Source organism: Chiloscyllium plagiosum, chromosome 4 (assembly GCF_004010195.1).
Source record: "Chiloscyllium plagiosum isolate BGI_BamShark_2017 chromosome 4, ASM401019v2, whole genome shotgun sequence".
Taxonomy (NCBI): domain Eukaryota; kingdom Metazoa; phylum Chordata; class Chondrichthyes; order Orectolobiformes; family Hemiscylliidae; genus Chiloscyllium; species Chiloscyllium plagiosum.
In genome coordinates this window covers 14454348-14468878 of record NC_057713.1, presented here as the reverse complement: position 1 = coordinate 14468878, position 14531 = coordinate 14454348, and the positions used below count along the sequence as shown (strand labels likewise).

The window sequence follows — 14531 nt, the reverse complement described above, 5'->3', positions numbered from 1 at the left end:
AATTCTAGAACAAAACATTTTAGACTTAGAATATGGAGGATTTAGGATTGAAACATGGAGAAAGTTTTTCTTCCAAATAATTGTGAGCCGTTGGAATTCTCCAGACAGCCATGGATTCTCACTCTTTCAGTATACTCAATTCAAAGATCAATTTGTTTTAAGGGTGCAAGGAATTAAAGTATATGGGCAGAGTGTTAATTGCTCAGACCTTTGAGTATAGGAGTTGGGATGTCATGATGAGGTTGTACAGGACATCGGTGAGACCTCTTCTGGAGCACTGTGTGCAGTTCTGGTCACTTTGTTGTAAGAAGGATAGTACTAAACTGGTTCAGAAAATGTTTACCAGTATGTTGCCTGGAATCGAGGGTTTGGGATACAAAAACAGACTGGAAAGACAGGGACTCTTTTCACTGGTGTATAGGTGGTTGAGGGTGACCTTATTGATGTTTACAGGAGCATTGATAAAGTGAATGGCAAGGGTCTTTTCCCTAGCAGGGGGAGTTCAAAACTAGTGGGCATATTTTAAAGTAATAGAAGAAAGACTGAAAAAGGATATGAGGGACAACTTTTTTAACACAGCGAGTGGTTAGTGTGCAGAATGAACTGCTTGACAATGTGGTGGATGTAGGTACAGTTACAAAGCTTAAAAGGCAGTTGGCTAAATTTGTGCAGAGGAAGTGATTGGAAGGATATGTGACAGGCACAGGCAGGGTGACTAGTTTAGTTTGGAAACATGGTCGATGTGGACTGGTTTGACCAAAGGGTCTGCTTCCATGCTGCATAACCCTATAAGAATGGGAAGGTGAAGTTAAGTAGAAGATCAGCCATGATTTTGTTGAATGGCAGAGTAGACTTGATTTGCTGCCATGTTTATCAAAAACAATTTATTGTATTTTCAGATTTTCCAGAACTGAAATTCATTTCTTAAACTGAATATTGGAGTTTGAACTCACATTAATTTAGATTATTAGTCACTGCTATTGGATGACTGGACTGGCAGCACAATGCTATGTCATCATACTTATCCATTATGAAATGACTTTACCAATTAACAGAAAATGGAATTGCAGTCAAACATGTTAGAAGTTGCAGGCAAGCACCCACAGAGTAATTTTGTTTCATTAAAACCAACCTTTGAACTTAGTTCGACACATGGTGTTGTCTTCATCTTTTGTAAGACTCCTGATAGCTCAGGAAGTTCTTCTTCTGTGAGGTCAAGACTCCAGATATATTGCAAGGTTAAAAGAACATTTCCATAGAAGACCATGAATGGAGATGTGAGCATGGCATATCGCCGCCGATCTCGCACCATCCAAAGAACACAGGACCAGATCAATAAGACAAAGGTGAGCCAGCTGTGATAAGTAATACTCCAAGCCTAAAGGAAGATGACAATAAAATGGTCAGGAAAAACCCAGAACTAAACAGCATCTTGTGCAACAAATATGGCCCTGAACATAACTGATATTCCTTGAAAAATCAAAATATTAAATCGAATTAGTAATAAAAAGTGATATAAACAAAAAGACACCCAATAAAGAAAATGAAATTTCACATTTTTCATTGCTTAGTTGATGCAAAAAGCTAAGGTAAGCTTAGAAAAGTAGTCTGAAATTTGGTGAATTGAATGTTAAAGACTTTGCTAAATCAAAAAAAATTCAATTACATAATACATACTATTTATTATTTCTGGAATAGTACTAGTAAAGTAATCTGCCTGACAAGCATTACTTTCTCTACTTCTTTCTATAAACAATTGTTGTTTTAGTAAATAATTAGTATTTATGTGATCTGTTCATGAAAATGTAGCTCAGGCATTTCAAAGTTTTCTACTTCTCTTTCAGTTGTGTGCATACTTCTCTGAGACTATGGCCATTTTTTTTCTCGCAGGCAATTGCCTCTCACCACCAGCTTATAAAATGTTGATGAAAAAAAATCTGCATCTGTAGGCACAGGAAGTCAAGATTGCTCTTATGGTCCTTAGGCTAAGGATGTAGCTTCCATTCCCATTTTACAGGATGCCTTGCCTCTGACAGCTGGTCATGAATCAGGTGGCTTGCAAAATTGCAGTCTCAGAAGCACCACTCAGAACAGTACCACTCCCTGATGATGAGCCATGCAGGAGGCCAAAATCATAGGTCAGTTGAGTGGCTTTGCTAGAGCGAATCAGACAGGCCCTGACAAGGGTAGAATAGAATGAGGTTCGAACAAATGTATTTGCTTATCATCATTGAGTGGGTGCTCTCTTTTCGGCACAGGACCACAAAGGGTGACCTCAACACAAACCCAGAATGTATATCTGGCAGCCTGACCACATAGCACAGGTACCCCCAGCTGCAAATAAGGTAGAAGTAATATTTGGTGAAGACCATTAGGTTGCCATTATTGGTCCCCATTGGCTGATGGGCAAAAGGTCATTCCCGGCACTATGAGGAAAAGTACCAGTAGAGGTGGTTAAGCAATGGACGAAGAAGCCATGCACAAAATGTGGGCCTGTGTCTCCAACCCATTATACGAGCAGGGAGTTGAAAAGGGTACTAGGAGTCCCAGATCAATTGAGGGACACAAGTAACAGGAGACAGCAATTTTGGGTTGGGTAGAGTGTCCAGTTGATAAATTGAAAACTAAATCAGAAGGACTGGAAGGCCATTAAAATTGGAAGGATGGGAGAAGTTGGGTAATAAGTAAGGCTAGGTGAATAAGCAGGGATAGCATTGCAGAGAGTGCAGAGCTCACAGCTGAAATGGGAGGCAGGAGAGTGGGTGTTAACTTGCCTCACTGGGTAACGCACAGGAAATCAAGCCTCACTATTCCCAGATCATCATAAATATTAATGATGCTACAAAAATATGCAAAATTGTTCACGCTATCTGTCTTTTAGATCCAGGTTGACAGAAAGCATGGATTAGTTTTCTGTACTTAAGCAACATTACTACTAACTACAAACAAATAGATTTTAGCTACAGGAAAACAATTATAAACCATCAATGTATAACTGTACTAGTTAAAACTCTAACCCCCTTATAAAGCAGTCCTACATGCACATGCAGACAGACATACATGCATACACATACAAAAACACAATGTAGAGGAAAATGTCTTGGAAAGCTGTTCAGCAGTCCCTGTCTATATGGTTTGCTGAGATTACTCACATGGCTTTCCAGGACATGCTGCTTTTTGATTATAACAGCTCATTTTTTACATAAACCTAACTGGGAGATGGACAGGATAAATGGATGATAATTACAGTGAAGAGTTTATATTTTCTATTTTCTCAGCATTAGATTTTGGCTCTACCACTGAGAAAGTGCTGGCATCAAATAAATTAAATGAATACAAGTATGTAATGTTTTCCCCAGCACCATTTATAATCTGTGTGATGGCACATAGTACTTCATCAAAGGTCTCTTTGGAGGCCAGGTAAGTAAAATAATGACATACACGTTCTTGTCCTTGAGATGAAATAGATTCTGCATAGCATTTTGCTATTCTTCAGTTGTTGTTAAAAGTTTTCTTCCAAAGTTTGCGAGATGGAATTTATTCATTTCCAGCCCATGCATTGAGCAGCAGCTGTCTCGCATACTGGATAGTGTTGGTCTATGAGAAAAGGTTCATTTTGACAGCACTTCCCTGTTCCTATAAATATTCTGCTGCTGCACAAGTGGTAGTAACATATAAATCAATTCTGCGCAGTTTTATATTTTAGCGCACACAATTGTTTATACAACTAGTGTTAAACAACACAGTAACAGAGAATATAAAATCAGCCTTCCACTTTTGAACTTACCATCATAGCAATGAGTGCACATATATAGCTTTGTTTCATAATGAAACGGAAGATGGTGATGAGGCTGTTGAGTCTGCTATTCACTGTCTCTTCAGGAATTATGTCATCTTCTGTTTTGTCTGACAATGACAAATAGAAATAGTTATAGAGTCATACAGCCTGAAAACAGGCCCTTCAGCCCAACTTATTCATGCCAGCCAGGTTTCCTGAATTGAACTAGTCCCATTTGTCTGTATTTGACCCAAATCCGTCTAAACCTTTCCTGTCCATGTGCTATCCAAATGTCTTTTAAATGCTGTAATTGTACCCACCTTTATCACTTCCTCTGGCAGATAGTTACATATTGCACCACTATGTGTGTGAAAAAGTTGCCCCTCAGATCTCTTTTAAATCTTTCTCCTATCACCTTAAACCTATACCTTCTAGTTTTTGATAGCCCTATCCTGGGGAAAAGTCTTTAGCTATTCACCTTGTCTATGTCATTCATGATTTTAAAAACCCCTCAGCCTCCTAAACTTGAGACAGCAAACATCATTTCAGGGAGAAGTTCCAAATATTCAAGACACTCAGAGAGAAATATTTGCGTCATCACTATTTTAAATACGCCACCTGATCTTTAAACAGTGACGCCTAGTTTTAGATTCTCCCATGAAACGAAACATCCTCTCCACACCCACCTTATCAAATCCCCTCAGAATCGTATACGTTTCAGTCAAGTCACCTCTTACTCTTCAAAACTCCAAAACGTATAAGCTCAGATGCTGGGGATCAAGTCAAGAGCGGGTTGCTGGAAAAGCACAACAGGTCAGGCTTTGGGCATAAGCTTTTCCAGCAACACACTCTTGACTTGATCCCCAGCATCTGCAGTCTTCACCTTCTCCAAATATAAGCTTAATATAACCTTAATCTAGCAGCAGAGAGAGAACTCAAACTTTGTGTTGCAGCAGAGAGAGAGCTGTATCTATCGGCCTCAACACTGACTTCCAAATTCCAACTGAAAAGCAAAACTAAAACCCTGGGTCTGTGAGAGCCTGACTCCACCCACTCATGCTTCTTTCGTCTAATTTTAAAAAAACTCAGGGAGCTCAATGTTATATACCCACTTCTTCTGAAGTTGATATTTTGGCAACATTCTGGCAACACTTCTCTGCAAGGGAAATAACACATTGGGCTACTAAACGGTGGCCAGTCAGTGATGCCCACACCCCAAGCTTGGAAAAATACTAATGTGTTGGGCTTTCCCATCATTGAGTTTGGCATATTTGTGTTCATTGATCAATTGTCTACCACAGTTCATGTCTGGATGTTGAAGGACTGCACAGCTTAGATCTGCTGCATTGGCAGTTAGATCACATAGCAATGTCTGTTGCATGCTGCTTTCTCTGTTTAACATGTAAGTAGTCCTGTATTGTAGCTTCACTGGATTTACAGCTCATTTTTAGATATGCTTGGTGTTACTCCTGGCCTCCCTTCTATGCTCTTTATTGAACCAGGGTTAGTCTCCCCACTTGATAGTAATGATAGATAATTTAAAATATGCTGGCCATTTGATTACAGGTTGTGGTTGAATATAATTATGCTATGGATGACCCATTACCACCTCAGTTATGTTCAGCTTTGAGTTGCTAGAACTGTTTAAAGTCTGTCCCAATTAGCAAGATGATGGTACCATGCATCATGATGGAGGATGCTGTCAATATGAAGATGGGACTTTGGTTCCATAATAATTGTGGTGACACTCCTAGTGATACAGAGGTGTATCTGTTATAGGTAGACTGGTGAGGACAAGTTCAACTAGAATTTTACTTCCTATTGATTCCCTACCTGCCAAAGACTCAATCTAGCAGCTACATCCATTAGAACTCAGCCAGTTCAGTCAGTGGTAGGGGTTATTAAGCTACTCTTGATGTTGGACATCAAAAATCCCAATCAGAATATTCTTTGGCCTTTGTGCCTCCTCCTACAGCCAAACGTGGGAATGTTCACTGATGACTGCAAAATAGTGCAGTTACTGAAGCAGTTCATATCCAAGTACAGCAAGACCTGGACAATATCCATGACTGGACTCACAAATGGCAAGTAACATTTACACCAGAGAAGTGTTAGACAATGACCATCATTAACAACCAAGAATTTAATCATTACTCTTGACATTCAGTGTCACTTCACAGCATTGAAATCCTTACTATCAACATCCTGGGGGTTACCATCAACCAGAATTTCAACTGTAGTAGCCTTAATAATACTATGGATTTGATTTGATTTATTACTATTATATGTTTCGTGAACGTGAATTCGCTGTAACGTGATTGATGAATTGCGGACGCTATTTCTAAAGCACAAAGTTTTAAAACAGGTGTTGGCTGTAATGCCATTATAGAATCAACATATTAAGTGCTGTTTCTTAAGTGCAATTTTTCTGTAACACAGGGTTGCACAAAATCGTAACCATTGCGTTATTGAAGAACTGACTGTTTTGTCACATGTACCGAGAAACAGTGAAAAGTGCTGATTTGCTTGCTAACTAGACAAATCATACCTTACATAAGTACATCATGGTAACAGAATAAAATGCAAAATATAGTGTTATAGCTGTTGAGAAGGTGTAGAGAAAAATCAACTCAAATATATAAGAGGCTCATTCATAAGTCTGTTAAGAGCATGGAAGAAGCTGTTCTTCAATCTGTTAGCACATGTTTTCGAATTTCTATATCTTCTGGGTGGAAAAAGGTCTAAGCAGGGTGGGTGGGGGTCTATGATTATGTTGGCTGATTTCTGAGGCAGTGGAAAGTGTAGACTGAGTCAATGGAAGGAAGGCTGATTTTCAAAATGGACTGGGCTGTGTTCACATCTCTCTAAGTTCTTGTGGTCTTGGGCAGAACAGCTGTGATGCATCCAGATAGGATGTTTTCTATGGTGCCTCTATAAAAATTGGAGTCATTTTGAACATACCAAATTTCCTTCACCTTCTGAGAAAGTAGAGGCACTGGTGTGCTTCCTTGACTGGAGCATCAACATGAATAGACCAGGACAGATTGTTGGCGATATTTACTCCTTGGAAATTGAAGCACTTGACCACCTCCACCTCAGAACCATTGATACATACAGGGGCATGTCCTCCACTTCGCTTCCTGACATTGATAACCAGTTCCTTCACCTTTCTGACATTGAGGGAAAGATTTTTATCTTTAAACCGCGCCATCAAGCTCTTTATCTCTTTCCTGTACTCTGTTTGAAATCCACTGGTGTCAAGAGCAATTTTGTAAATGGAGTTAGAGTTCAATTTGGTCACAAAGTAATGACTGTGTAAAAGAATATAGTAAGGGCTGAGTATGCAGTCTTGCAGGGCATCAGTGTTGAGGTTTATTGTGGAGGAGATGTTGTCACTTGTCCTTACTGATTGCGGTCTGTGGGTCAGGAAGTTGAGGATCTTGTTGCATGGAGGGAGCACAGTCCTAGGTCTCAGAATTTGGAGATGAGTTTGATTGGAATTATAGTGTTGAAAGTGGTTGTAAAGTCAATAAGTAGGAGTATGATGTAGATCTCCTTGCTATCCAAATGTTGCAGGGATGTGTGTAGGCCACACAGACGGCATTTGCCATGGGGCCTATTGTGATGGTAGGTGAATTGTAGTGGACCAAGACAATCTCGGAGGCTGAGTTGATGTGTGCCATTACTAAACTCTCAAAGCATTTTATAATGACTGATGTCAGAGCCACCAGGCTGTAGTCATTAAGACACATTGCGTAACTTTCCTTTGGTGCTGGGATGATAGTGGTCTTCTTGAAGCATATGGAACCTCACATCAGAGTAATGACAGGTTAAAGATGTCTGTAAACACTTCCACCAGCTGGTTTGCACAGGACCTGAGTGCACAGCGGGGGATTCCATCCAGTCGAGTTGCTTTCAATGGGCTCACCTTCAAGAAGGATGTTCCAACATCTGCAGCAGTGATTGTGGATACAGGTACACCCAAGGCTGTCAGGGCAAGTGACATCATTCAACTGACGTTTTGTTCAAAATGAATACAGAATGCATTACGCTTATCTGGGAGAGATACATTGTTAGTTACAAGGGCCAGTCAGACTAGGAATCTTGCTGTGGATAACATACCTCCTGACTTCCCTGTCCACTGTCTACAAGAGATACGTTCAATAGTGTGATGGAGTAGTCCCCACGTGCCTGGATGAGTGCAATTCTAACAACACACAAGAAGCTTGACACCATCCAGAACAAAACATCCAACTTGATTGGCACCACTTCCACAATCATTCACTCCCTCCACCACTGGCGCTCAGTAGAAGTGGAGTGTACCACCTACATATGTACTGCAGGAATTCACCAAGGCTCCTTAAACATTATCTTTGAAATCCACATTTAACAACTTGTAAAAGAACAAGGGATATTTTCTTTTATTTCAAAATTTATTAATAAAAATTATCTTTGTATATATACATAGCCACAAACACAATTCAGTTCTGTACAGTAAAATATCAAGGAAACAAGCAAATATTAGAGTTTGACTCTATGCAAAAAACCAAGGGCATCTCTTACACATACAAGAAAATGTTTACATGCATTGGGACACAAAGAGGGTCTGATAACTGAACAGGGCCCCATTTACCTTTGGCAGAAAGACCTCAGACTTTCCCCATTGTGCCTTGGCTGCAGCTGCCCCAAGCTTTAGTATATCCCTCAGCACATAGCCCTGACCTTGGAATATGCCAGTCTGCAACACTCGGTTGAGGTCAACTTTTGTTTTGGAAGACTAACAAGTTTTGGGCAGATCAAACAGCATCTTTCACCCAATTGATGGTATTCCAGGCACAGTCGATTGTTTGACTCGATGAACAGGCTGTACAGCTAGAGTTCTGCATCATGGAGGTTCTCAGGATGAAACTCAACTAAAACCATTGCATCTTTCTCCAGACTTCCTTTGCAAAGGCACATTCGACTGGGCATACGTGAAGGATCTCACAGGTAGTGTCCTTCTCACCACCAGCCAAGTGATGTCTTGGTGTTTGTTGAAAAGTTCTGGTGATAAGGCATTCTGCCAAATGACCTTGATATTCTGCTCAGGGAACCCACAACAGGATCCACACTCTTGTTTTGCCTCAGGGTCTCAAGGACACTACGTGCTGACCACTTCCTGATGAACTTTTGGGCAAAGGTGTTTTTCTTTGCAAATTTGTCCACGAAGGACTGGTGATATAGAATGGTCCGACTACTGCTGCATTCTGCAGCAACAAGGCCAGTCCCATCCTTTCTCCTGCTCCTTGGATGCTGCCTGACCTGCTGCGCTTTTCCAGCAACACATTTTCAGCCCCAGTCCCATCCTTGGCAACATGGGAGGGGGGGGGGAGGTAGAACCTCAGTACATAGTGGGACTTGGTGTTTGTGTACCGAGGGTTTTCTCACAGCTTGTTGCAGCCACATATAAAGACACTCTCTCTGCCCTACCTCCCCCTCACAGCACCCCCCCACCCCCTTCCCTCCATCCACTTCATGATGCACTTGTGGTCAAAGGTCTTTTTCTTAGCAAATTTCTCCATGCAGGACAGGTGACACAGAGCAGTCTAACTACTTGGTCTCCCTGCAGATATGGTCCAGCTTAGATCTCAAGATGAGGTGTAAGATGGCTCAGGTGACTGAAACATTTCGGGGAATGGGCCAGACCTGCACCCCATACAATACAGGGGATGCCTCACACCTGATGACCAGATCTTTACTCGCAATGAAGAGACAGCAATGCTCCCAAAAGGCCAGTTTCTGCCACACCTTGAGGATATGCTCCTTTCAAGTATCTGTGCACACCATGGCTCCTCCCAATCATATTCCCAGCATCTTCAGATAATCTGTCCTGATAGTAAAGGGGATAAAGGATTAGTCGGCCCAGTTCTCAAAGAACATGGCCTCACTCGTATCTCGATTTACCTTGGCTTCCGAGGCCAATTTGAACTGGTCGCAGATGTTCATGAGTCTGTGCACTGACAGCAGATTCCAGAAAATGGCGACATCTTCTACGTACTGTGAAGTTTTGACCTGCGGGTCTCTGCTGCCTGGAATAGTCACACTTCTCAGACTCATACCCTTTCTAATGGACTGAGCAAAATGCTCTAAGCAACACACAAACAAGACAGGAAAAATTGGGCAGCCCTGCCTAACTCCGGATCTGATCAGGAAGGTTTCTGATTCCAACCCATTGATTGAGTACTGTATTACGGATACTTGGGACCATCACCTCAAATTCTCCTCACAGCCATTCATCACCCTGATATAGAAATAAATCACAATTCACTCAGTAGTGCTGGGTCAAAATCCTAGAAATCTCTTCCTTACAACATTGTAGCTGTACCTATAACAAAGGGACTTTACAGGACAGCTATGTTTCAAGGACCTATAGACTATTCCAACCAGTGTCTTCTTCCCATTATTATTTCTTAATTCCATCCATATGAACACTATATCATTCAATCCAAGATATTTTCTTGCTATCATACTTATCCCAGCTAACTAACAAAACTATTTCACACTTCCCTTCCTGCCTCTCTTTTTGAAATGTTATATACCCTGAATATTTTATTCCCAACTTCCCCATAATGGCTAAAAGGTCATAGTCATTAACCTGTACTTTGCATTAATTCATTTATTCTAGTCTGAATGCTACACCCATTTAAGTGAAGGGTCATTTATTTTATTTTTACACCATTTTTCTCCTTTAACTCTATCTGCTGCTGTTTTCTTGTGTTTGTACATTCTGCCTATTCCTGACTCAAACTCAGCACCATTATCAAGAGAGTTAGACTGCAATGCTACCAAATCCTTTTGCTTTGCTAGCCTATGTCCTCCTCCTCCTGAGCCTTCCTCCTCATTTAATTAATGCCCTCTCTACAGTCCTGTTATTCAACTCACCAGGCAATTGGTCCCAGCACAGTTCAAGTGAAACCCATCCAACTGGAACAGTGCCCTTCTACCCCAATACTGGTGCCAATGCCTGTGAACTGAAATCCATTTCTGCTACATCAATCTTTAAGACACGGAGTTAACTCCTTGGCTTTATTTACCCTGAACCAATTTGCCTGTGGCTTAGTTAGTAATCCTGACATTATTAAATTGGAGAATTTCCTTTTTAGTTTCACTCTGAGCTGTTTACAATCTTCCAGGAGATCCTCTTTTTCACTCCTATCAAAATCATTAGTACCAACAGGTATGACAACAGCTGGATTCCTCCCCTCCCTTAGCAATTAGTTCTGTTCCCAATGGGGAAGTTGTGGTCTTCCTATAATGGAGTGGCCTGCCCGCTGGGTTACAGAGTGAGGGGAGGCTTCTGAATTGTCCCTATTCAGCCAAGATGAGACTGGGGTTGGCTGCTGAAAGCTACCCACCTACATTATTTCTACATGCCACATCTTCTTGCTACCTCCAATAACTCCAAAAAAAGGTACCTCATGAATCCATGGTGGTAGCTCAGAGTGACTGCCAGCCTCGGATTATTTGGGAGTTTCAGGTTACAGTCCAGAAAGTGAACCAGCAGAAAGCCCATTGCGTGACCACTTTAGTGCTGATAGACTCATGATTCTTTTCTATGTATATTTGTTTTCAGGCAGTTTCAGGTATGGTGGAACATCACAGTCCAGAAAGTGAACTAGCAAAAAGCTCATTGGGTGACCACTTTAGTGCTGATTGTTATGAAATTGAATGCATGTACTGTGCCTTTAAAAGAGAGTGAATGCCGTTCTGAACTGAGACATTACAACCACCTGTGTATATGACTAGGTGGCAGTCCCTGATTGTACTAGAAAATTGAAAAGACGTAACATTTGGCTATGGAATGGATACCTGTGTCTTGATTGTTGTTTTGACAACAATTTGAATTTAACCAGTTTAAATTATGCTCCAGGATACTAAATCCCAACTAAGTTTGAATTTATTGCTTTGCCAGCATTGAATCAATGAGACGATCATTGTTGGGGGGGGTATAAAATTGGTCATTTGGAAAATTAGTCAGAGAGCAATTGCCATTGAGACAGAAACACATGGGGTGCTATCATCTTGCTCTCCAAGAAATTAGAAAACACTCTATCAAAGGTACCTTTTCATATGAAACATATTTGCAGTAAAAAAAAAGACCAACCAAGGTATTCAGCAGCTGAAAGAATGAAGTCACAGAAGAGGACAGCAGTTATATGGTTTTGAAATTAAGTTTACTTAATTTTAATAAGAGTCTTATCGGAACAATATATTATTATTATTGAGTTGGAGGCAGATGGTAAGCAGTTAAGAGAAAGGGGGCTGAGAGTTGTGAACAGTTGTTTAATGTTCACTTTTAGAGTTAAAAAATAAATCGATATTATTTTCTTTAAACAGCAGAATTTGGGAGTTCCCTGCCACTCATATTTTAACAGATTATGAGGCAAGGTGTGCTTTTCTGTGTGTTTGGTCTACTTAACAGAGGGGTTCACCTCCGTGTTGTGACATGATAGACACATTATTCTTTCCTATTTATATGCCTAGAACTACACTTAGATCAAAGGATAGAAATTCTACGCTTAAAGGACCAAATTAGTTTGAAAATTACAAAGATGTGGGAAAACAACTATACAGTAGGGATAACAGGACACTATAATTATCCTAATATAAACTGAGACAATAATTTGGCATACAAGAAGGAGAAGGGCAAGTGTTTTGAAGATTGTTCAGGAGATTTTTCTTGATCCATGTGTTTCCAGTGTAAAAAGGAAGGAGCAATTTTTGGTTCTGTTTTTAGGGAATGTGCTGAGTCAAGTAGACCTTAGGCTGGAATTTTACAATTCCTTCCTCTCCCAGTTTCAGGGTGGCAGATGGGAGAGTACATTAAAATTATACATCATACTAATGGAGTTATTTGCAGCACTATGCACTCACTGCTGCTATTCTTACAGTGGTGAGGGTGATATTTAGTGGACTGCTTGCCTGTGGGCTGATTGATACTCATTATTGGCCAATTAATGTATTCTCGGAGACTCTTCCTGACATGGCTAGGGACAAGAAGAATCATTATTTATTGCTGGTCATAAATGTTATAAACACTTCTAAAACTGAGGAAAGCACTTGAAAAAAGTTTATTGAAGTTATTACTCAGTGAAGCAGAGATATGAGTAACCATTGGCCTCTGAGATCAACTGGGAATCATTTGGACTGCTATTAGGACGAAAATTCTGTGAAGAGTATGATATGTGATGAGCATAAAGGTGAATTTTTTGTTCTGTAGGATAAGATACCTACAAATTAAAATAATGTTTGATCATTCATGACTTTAGACATAGGTCATAGTGAAAGATTTAAAATGTGAAATCTTCCTGAGTCAGTCTTTCAGCTGAGCATTCAAATTACTTTTAAACATTATCAGCATCCATAGAGATCATGACACTAAGCTGCTCTTTGATACAGCAATCACTGACATGTCTAACCAAATGGTTTCCTTTTGTGCTGTATCTATGATTCAATGATAATAAAATTGGACCAGAATAATATCAAAGTCATAAACAAATTCCTTAAGTAATGGCAATAAATCTTTCAAATTATTAACTGATATCAGTTTGTATTGTGGACATGTTGCATGTTGCAAAAATTGGTAATATAGAAGGGCAGAGTCCTACACCAGCTCTGTACATGACTACTGGTACACAAATCAGTGCATTTAACTGACCTCACAGGGTTCTTCGGCTAATGTTAGATCCAGATTGTTAAATCTGTTTGAAGTCAATTTTTGCAATAGGTGGGCATCTCTCCTGAGCATATTAAGAACATTTCATTTAGTTTGATAATGTTGATCTCACTTGAAAGCAGTGGTTTACTTTCAATTTTGATTGAATTGAGGTTCATTTTTTGAAATGGATAATTTTGAAAACGTTAATAGGAACGCAACAACAACCATATTTAACTTACCTGGGGATTCGTCAGGCATCTCCCATTTATATTGTGGTGTGGAGTACATCTCTACTGTGGTTGGACCATTCTCAGCTTGCAATGCAGAATTCATATTATGATAGTCTACAGGGTTTCCATTTACTGTTACAAGCAAAGCCTGTAATATAATCAAAAATATCAGTAGTTTATAATATTTTCCAGAAATCCTGTTTAAAACATTCTGCAATCACTTATGATTTTTAATTTTGAAGAAACACTAGTCACCAATGAAAAGATTATTTGTGAAGAACATTTATTAAGTCCACTGACTGGAGAGAAGATTGTTTTATTCTTTAAAAAGAATGGTATTGATTAAGGGAAAAAGTAATTCGAGGAAATTTAGCGCAAAGAGTATTCATTTTGTGATAGTTTTGAAAAATGGGTTACATTTAGTAACTGTGATTTGCTTTTTTTTGGAGAAGACCATTGCGATGTTGGATACCAGTCAAGTGGGCTGCTTTGTCCTGGACATCCACTTTGTCAAGACCTCTCAGGATCTTGTATGCCTCCATCAAGTCTCATCTTAATCTTATAAATTCCAGCAAATACAAGTCTAGCCTGTCCAACTTGTTAAGACAACACATTTCATTTCAGGGATTCATTTAGGAAACCAAGTTCTGTTCCTATCTCAGCAGTCACCATTCACAGAAAAAGATTCCTTTTTATTCTTTCTGATAAAATCGACAATTTCATATTTTCCCACATTATACCCATTTATCACATAATTTCACTCACTTAATCTATCTACATCCTTTTCTAACTTTCATACGTCCTTTTCACAACTTATTTTCCTACT

General features: G+C 39.8%; 1 protein-coding gene across 1 annotated transcript in view; it reads right to left on the bottom strand.

Moving 5' to 3' along the window:
• LOC122548766 (piezo-type mechanosensitive ion channel component 2) overlaps positions 1 to 14531 on the bottom strand; it is a 746345-nt gene that overhangs the window by 236615 nt on the left and 495199 nt on the right. Inside the window, exons 11-13 of the mRNA XM_043687533.1 lie at positions 13715 to 13853; positions 3788 to 3906; positions 1133 to 1378 (exon numbers count right to left, since the gene is read on the bottom strand). Coding sequence (XP_043543468.1) covers positions 1133 to 1378; positions 3788 to 3906; positions 13715 to 13853 — 504 coding nt within the window. The remainder of the gene's footprint in view (positions 1 to 1132; positions 1379 to 3787; positions 3907 to 13714; positions 13854 to 14531) is intronic.